This window comes from Xyrauchen texanus, chromosome 30 (genome assembly GCF_025860055.1).
Source record: "Xyrauchen texanus isolate HMW12.3.18 chromosome 30, RBS_HiC_50CHRs, whole genome shotgun sequence".
In the NCBI taxonomy this organism is placed as follows: domain Eukaryota; kingdom Metazoa; phylum Chordata; class Actinopteri; order Cypriniformes; family Catostomidae; genus Xyrauchen; species Xyrauchen texanus.
The window spans coordinates 23139673-23147769 of record NC_068305.1 but is presented as its reverse complement, the minus strand read 5'-3'; the positions used below and the strand labels follow the sequence as shown (position 1 = coordinate 23147769).

Here is an 8097-nt window from a genome sequence, read left to right as displayed (position 1 = left end):
ATACAGCGGAGGTCCAGACAGAAGTATGCTCTTGTATTACAGGACTCATATTACAGATCACGCAGCCTTAAATCCCAGGGCACCCCTGGTCAGTCAAGGGCCCCCTGGCAGTCAAGGGCCCCTAGGTTGTCAAGGGCCCCTGGGCAATGGCCCCATTGGCCCTGTCAGTAATCCGTCCCTGGTGCTGTAGCCAGCACTCATGGGATAACATCAGCTCTGTGGTTGCTCTTCACTAATTATTTATTTTGTTACATGCTTAATTCACTTAATTTAGTATAAAGTAGTCTCGTGTAATCAATACTGTATCAGAGGAGAGAATTATTTAAAGGAAACTTTTGGTTATATTGTCATTGTTTTTAATCAAATCCAATTATATAAAGCCAAAACTGCCAAACTCAGAAACTATCAAATCTCAGAAATGACTGACCAAGGGGCAACAAACATTCAAATGTTTTTTTTTTTTTTTTTTTTTAAGCAATAGCACAAGCGAGTGGCTGAAAGTAAAATGCCATGTATGGGTCTACTTCCAAACTGTAAAGCAACGGCTGATTCTTCTTCACAGCGCAAAGCAACAATGAGAGGAAATGTTAGTGCAGGGCCTGTCCCCCCTCTCCCAGTCAGAACAGTTTTGTCTAGAAAACATTTGCTATGCTCTCTACTGTTCTTAATCACTAACCCTTTAAAAACACACTGCAGGGAAAGTGCATACGTCAGACTGAGGTGAGAATGGTCTTGTTTGGGACAAACCCCTGCTTTCTTGTTTGGGACAAACCCCTGCTTTTTCTTCAGGAACTTATCAGGACATTGTTTGTGCTGGATCGCTCTCTGAGCAAAACCGGCCTAGCCAAGATAGAGCTGGCACTCAACATGGAAAATCTAGTGTTGTGTTGACCTGCAAGAAAGTGGATATTATGAAAAAGTTCAGAAATCTTGGAAATTGTGTTATGAAATCTTGTATTAAATTCAATTGATTTTATTCATTTGGTCTTGGGTTTATCCTGTGCTGGAATCATTAGAGCATTCTGTATGCTTTTTATGTGATGTTGTCAGCTTATTTGTTGAAAAATAGATTGTAAATCCATATCCATATTCTTATATTTTATATTTAAAACTGCAATATTATGGCTTATATTATTTTTTCAGGTTATTTTTTTTATATTGTAAAATGTTTTACTATATTATATTAAAGATGTTATTTAAATTAAATGGTTATATTATCATCTTTATAGCCTATAATATGAATAGCAGGGGGAATACAGGTGAAGTAAGACACTTTCTGATCATTTGCAATTGCCATTGTTTTAAAATTATGCTAATGGGATTACTGCTTATAAAATCACCACTATGCAATACAGAGGGAAAAGGAAGAACTATAAAAACTTAATTCACCCCCAAAAAATGAAAAGTCTATTATCATTTACTCACCTTCATGTTGTTCCAAACAACTTTGTCTTCTGTGGAACACAAAAGATGTTAGGCACTAGGCAGAATATTAGGAACTGAAAGCCTCAGTCACCATTCACTTTCATTTGTCCTTATTTTCTGTACAATGAAAGTGAATGGTCATTGAGGCTGTCATTCTGTCTAACAAATCCTTTTGTGTTCCAGGGAAGAAAGAAAGTCATACTCATGGATTCGAGTAAATAGTAACATAATTTAAATTTTGTGGCAAGCACTGGTTGACAACTTATGCAATGTTCTGGCTTGTTTTTTTCTCTCTCAAAATCTTAGATTGTTGCTTTTAAACAAATAAACTCAGTGTTACTCATGTTCAATACAAGCAATTTATCAGTAAATGGTTTAATGTCTGTTGTAAAAACTGACAGAATGTACCAGAAGCAAGACTCTCTTGTTCTCTATCAGTGGCATGAGTCAGGTAGATGTAAGACTTGTGTTTCTCTTTTAGAATGGCACTGGTGTCGATAGTGATGACCTGGTTCAGAGTAACCACTTCATACGTGATGAAAACACAGCCTCTGTGATACCAAACTTGATGTCAGAATGTTTGTTGGGGATTCAGGAAAGGTGAATAAACCTGGCTGAACTAAAATAGTTTTCACTACTCAGAAGATCCACTTAAAGGGATACTTCACAAAAAAATGAAAATTCTCTCATCATTTAATCACACTCCAAGATGTGAAAGACTTTCTTCTGTTGAACACAAACAACGATTTTTAGAAGAATATTTCAGCTCTGTAGGTCCTTTTAATACAAGTGTATGGTTCCAAAACTTTGAAGGTCCAAAAAGAACATAAAGGCAGCATAAAAGTAATCATATAACTCCAGTGTTTAAATCCATGTCTTCAGAAGTGATATGGTAGGTGTGGGTGAGAAACAGATCAAAATGTAAGCCTTTTTTTTATTACTATAAATCTCCACCTTTGACCAGCCGCAACCAATAGGTCTGAATCTGAAATTGAAAGGGAAGATTTACAGTAAAATGGACTAAAATATTGATCTGTTGCTCACCCACACCTATCATATAATTTCAGAAGACATGAATTTAACCACTGGAGTCTTTATGTCTTTATTGGACCTTCAATGTTCTGGTCACCATTCACTTGTACTGTTTGGAGTGGTTCTCAATCCGGTCCTGTAGGCCCCCCAACATGTCATTCTTTTTTGATACACCCAATTTAAGTCTTGGAGTCTCCACTAACGAGCTGATGAGTTGAATCATGTGTGTTTGATTAAGGAGACATTCAAAATGTGTAGTGTTGGGGCCCTGGGGGCCTCCAGGACCGGACTGAGAAACACCAAGGTCAGATCTGAAATATTCTTCTAAAAATTTTTGTTTGTTTTCAGCAGAAGAAAGAAAGTCATACACATCTGGGATGGCATGAGGGTGAGTAAATCATGAGAGAATTTTTATTTTTGGGTGAACTATCCCTTTGTGTCTTACTTCACCAGTCGTCCCACTTTAATCACCCTATATGAAATATACGCCTACTTTAATTGTCATATAAATTGCAGAGTATAAAATGAAGTGTATCGCTGTCATCTAAACTACAGACTGGCATAATGCCATTTGTGGTGACAGAGTGGAACAGCCTACATTGCTCATGCCAAGTGTCTGGAAGAGAAAGAGGGAAAAGTCAAATATGATGAATATTGGCCAGGGAAAGCAAATTATTTCACAAACACCTTGACTCTCCCCCTCTCTGTACCCTCCTCCCTTTCCCCTCCATCCCACAGGAACCCTGCTCTGTGCAGATAAGTACAGCCTGCTGCTAATTTTATGCAGTAAAGGCAGGAAATGTGAAGCGAAGACTTCACAAACAACAGAGTAGCAAGCCCGGCCTTGGAGAGTATCCTCTGTGCCACAGACCAGAGTAGTCTGGGACAAAATAGAGAGACAGACAGACAGACAGACACATAGAGTGAAAGAGGAGGGTCCCTTTAATTGAGAAGTTGCATAGGCACAGATGTAGACACAGAGAAAAGGAAAAATTAAAAGGAAGTGTGAGTGGACGAAAAAGTTGGAGGGGAGAGAGAGACTGTGTCGTCTGTTCTCCCCTGTATCTCTGGAGGGAGCTATGGCAGAAAACAGCACTCATCCTATTTTGGAGATACTGGAGTCCTTTGGATTGAGTAAGATAATTTACCATCTTTTTACTCCTTTATAAAGCATTCTCTCTCACACACATACACATACAGACAAGTTTACTTACAATGTTACATTGTCCACTCTGAACTTCGGTGGAAAGCTCAAGAGTTGAAAAAATTGCTATGTTGAGAACTTTTAAGATAACTAATTTATCAACAGAAATGCAGTCAGCAGCAACACAAGATATTGGCAAGAGTTGCCTGTAAAAACAACACAACCACTGTGAGCTTTCCAAATGTCATTTCCAGATGATCATTCACTCTGGACTGTGATTCCATTCACCCAGGGAGAAAACTGCATATCAATATTGACATACAAGTCTGTATAAGTTTTAGTTGTCATATTCCTTTTATAATATGTTGAACAGTTATGTAATGTAGTTAAAATGGCTACAATTGGTCTGATTCAATCTAATATAACTGTTTGTGTCAGTTTAAAGTACAAAGAATTACTCAAAGGTACTGAAAGAGCATACTTCTGCACAGATCTCTAAATTATATTAAAATGACTATTATCATTAAAGTTAGTATCATTATAAAATTATTTGTTATATTTATTTTGTTTTCTATTGCTATTATTATTAGTAGTAGTAGTAGTAGTAATTATGATTACAATTATTTTATTTTTGTACATTATTTTTACAACCTCAGTCACCATTCACTTGCATTTTATGGGAAAGAGCAATGTCAACATTTTTCAAGATTTCTCCTCACGTGAGAGTGAGTAAATGATGTCAGAATTTTCATTTTTGGGAGAACTATCCCTTTAAGAATTGAAATTTCAAGATAAATGTTTTTGGGGAATCACTGAGACTTTGAAGATCCTTTAATGAGCTACACCATATCAAAAGCCTGTGTAGAAATATGATTGGTATTGCTCCAGACAATGTTATCCCATGACAGGAAACTTCCTAAAATGAATTAAATTAAGGATAAGAAAACACTGGGTGTGGTTTCTATTGTAGAATTTGACCCTGCCCGCTGTATGTAATTTTGAAGCTCTGGACAGGTGTTCCTAACTGGCCTTCAACCATTTCCTACATTTTCTCCTTAATGATCCTAAAGCACTAAGTATTCATGTCATGTTTACTTGCAGTAAACAAGTAATTTAACTATCTGAAAAGAATAAGAAAAGTTTTGGTCAGGAATGATAGGCAACTAGACATTTGATCAGATTTCCATTAAAGATGTATGCAAACTGTATGTAGAGGGTACATACAGTAAATATTTTAATAAAGTATTATTTATTGTGATGGATCATACAGGGATGTCTTTGCATGTCTAATTAGAGTGTTTAATAAAATATAATTCTTCACTGTACCTGGTAAGGTCAACCAATTAACAGTTTTTTACTGTAGCATTTTTGCAGTACTTTTCTGTTTAAACTACTGACATTTTTTCCCTCTCCTCTTCTACCTGTAGGGGATGTGATCCTAGCCTTCTGTCTTTCTATGGTTGTTGGTCTGCTGTTGGGTGCTCTGGTCTACGTGACCTTGACCTGGATGTCCCATCGTCGAGCTTCAGCCACTATCACCCGGCTGCCTGTCCACCAGTCCCGTTCCTCTACCCGCTCATCCTCACCTCGCTCTCGGCCTGGATTCAGTCGACATAGCAGTGGCTATGACCGCCGCAGCAACAACAGTCTGGCTAGCGCTGCCTTCTCCTTCCATCGGCAAACCTCTTCCTCACCAACAGACTATGGTGACTCAATGGGCCGCAAATCTAGCTTCCGGGCCTCTACCTTTCATCCTCTTCTCCAGTGTAGCCAGATTGCTCGTGAGGCAGAGGAGGGTGCCCAGGGTAGCCTGCCACGAACCCCCACTCTCACTACAAGCCCTGGGGCAGCTGGTTCCAACAGCACAGTCAGTTCCATGGTTACTCCACCCAGGGCCAGAACAAGACCGGATTCATTCTGGGGCAACAGCAATCTAAAAGGCTTCCATGCTGGCCAGACCCCACCACCTGCCTATGGGAGCATCATCCGAGCCTATCAGGAGACAACCACATGAACACTAAAGCATTGGGAAAAATGAAATATACACGTACAAACTTAGACTACAAAATTGGACAACTAAAATGTTCTCAGTTGAGATATGGATGTCTTAAACTCTAATCAGACATGGCCAGTTCTCAAAAGCCTTTTATCTTATATTTGTTGTGTGTGTGTACATGTTTATACTACATTATTGGGACCAAATGTCCTCACAAGGATAGTAAAACCTTAGATCACCTATCTTGTGGGACCCAGCCAGCGGTCCCCACAAGGGAAATGGCTTCTTAAACATCCTAAATTATGTTTTTTTTTTGAAAATGTAAAGATGCAAAAAACAAGTTTGTGTGTGTGTGTGCATGCGCGCACATATGTGTGCATATTTCTGTTTGTGCATAAGTGTGCAAGCTTTATCTGGAATGCATATTTCAGAGTGTTTGAGAGAAAGAGAGGGAGAAAGTAAGAAAGAGACTTTGAAGGTCAGGGTGATAGCACAAACATTGAGACCATTATATGGATATTAGAGCACAAAATGTCTGTTCATACAAATTCTTAAATGTACGGTATTGCAAACACTAATTTAAAATAATTGTACACCAAACTCATTAGATTCTGTATTTATTGGTTTGTGTTTATGGAACTCTAGTCTTTTGGAATCATTGTTGCATTTCTCAGCACAATTATACTCATAGGAATAAACTGACATCCTCTTTTATGATCTGCTGATCTTGTGGTATGTCTTCATCTTCATAGAAAATCAGCATTATACACACCATTAATTTGTCATTTTAGAGACTTAAAATGTGCCTATGTTTCATCCATGACAACTGTTACAAAGGAATGAACAAACCAAGGACAAAAGCATGATGTGTCTGAGGTGTTTTAAAGAGGTTTAATAGCATACATATCCTGGAAGTGACCTGGCATCCATTACACCCATGAGTGGATTTCCCTTTACAAGAGGAAGGAATTCTCTCACCATGATAAAATGTATGCTAAGAAATCAACACTTAGACATTGCTGTGCCAGCTGCAAAAGACAGACACGTCACCTGTGGATGGATGGATATACATACTGTATAGGTGGGTAGATGGGACAAAAAGACAGATGACAGACAGACAGATAGATCAATGTTCTGATAGAGTCACAGAGTCAGAAATAGGATTGCCACTTTTGAAGTTTTAAAATAAGGGATACTTAAATGGTGGAATCACGGCCCCTAACCACATCCTAAAATAAAAATTACTTATCCTTTCGTATGTGCTAAAATGAGAATTTCCTGGCCCATGACTTATAAAAAAAGACATAATTTATATGTTAAAAATATATTTAAAAAATATATATTTTAATTTTAAATTTGTCTTCTTTATCTTATCTATTGTTTTTATAATTTGTATTTGTTTATTTTTTCCTTCACCTGTACTTGTCTTTATGATTGCATTCTAACCCTATTGAAAATGTATATAGAAAAAACTCCACAGTTTTACCACCATTTGTGGTAAACGTCTTTTCAGGCAGTCCCTTACCACACCCTCCACAATATTAGCACGTTTTAGCGCACTGTATGGACCTTTTTAGACGGTCCCTTACCCACCTAGGCAAATTTTCCAACATATAACAGTGTTAAATTGGCGAAATGCCATCTAACCAGCTCAAATACAGGACAAATCTCGTCTCGACTATCCCTCAAGGAGACGGGTGGCAACTCTAGTCCGGAAGTGTGCATTTTGTTGCATTAGTTTACAGTTTTCAGGGAAATCAAGATAAGAGTAGTTTATGTATATTAAGTTGATAAAGGAGAAAGTATTTTAACAGTATATATATATATATATATATATATATATATATATATATATATATATATATATATATATATATGGCATACTTCAGTTGTAAACTTAATTTCCTGGAAAACTATGTAGGCCTGCTTATGCTGAACAATTTTTATGCGCACAATGTAGATTATTACGGTAGGCACCTTTCGATGTTTGACTTTTCCGTTACGGTAATAATGTCGCTTCACGTTGAGGTTCGTTCACACAAAAAGTACATTTCAAGTTTATATATTCTGTCAAAACTAATTTCGCTCAAACCGCGTATATTTTAAGGGAACTTCTGCACATTTAACGTACGTGTTATTTAACTCTCAATCTCAGAATTTCACCAGAGTGCTATCCAGCTAACTACCTCGACATTGTATGTACAAGCCGACAGCTTATCAAATGACGAATTACCATCGAAGTAGTAATAAGACGTCTAGGAACATTTAGCCTTTAATGAGAATCACATCTTCTCTAAATCCCAAACATTGTTCACTTCGTTCGAGTAGAGATCAGCTGACAGTGACCTCTCTGCTGGCATGTCATGAGTCCTCCACCTCCTGTATATAGGGTGTGATCGATCGACGTGAGAAGGTCACTTCAGTTAGCAAGTAATCATAAACAGCTTTAATATATGTCTCACCGGCCTTTTGGCCTGGATATCTGCGAGTGAAGCCGCAA

At 37.7% G+C, this 8097-nt stretch overlaps 1 protein-coding gene across 1 annotated transcript; it reads left to right on the top strand.

Moving 5' to 3' along the window:
• Positions 1-3258: 3258 nt before the first annotated feature.
• On the top strand, positions 3259-6312 carry myct1a (myc target 1a). The gene is made up of 2 exons (XM_052099104.1): positions 3259-3591; positions 5029-6312. Exons 1-2 carry the CDS (start codon positions 3537-3539, stop codon positions 5613-5615), a joined length of 642 nt encoding a protein of 213 aa, XP_051955064.1. The 5' UTR covers positions 3259-3536; the 3' UTR covers positions 5616-6312.
• Positions 6313-8097: the final 1785 nt, after the last annotated feature.

Bases quoted from the DNA above. Each gene is read 5' to 3' on its own strand.
- myct1a (XM_052099104.1), top strand. From the start codon at position 3,537: ATGGCAGAAAACAGCACTCATCCTATTTTGGAGATACTGGAGTCCTTT. The intron at 3,592-5,028 runs GTAAGATAATTT...TTCTACCTGTAG, and splicing joins ACTGGAGTCCTTTGGATTGA to GGGATGTGATCCTAGCCTTC.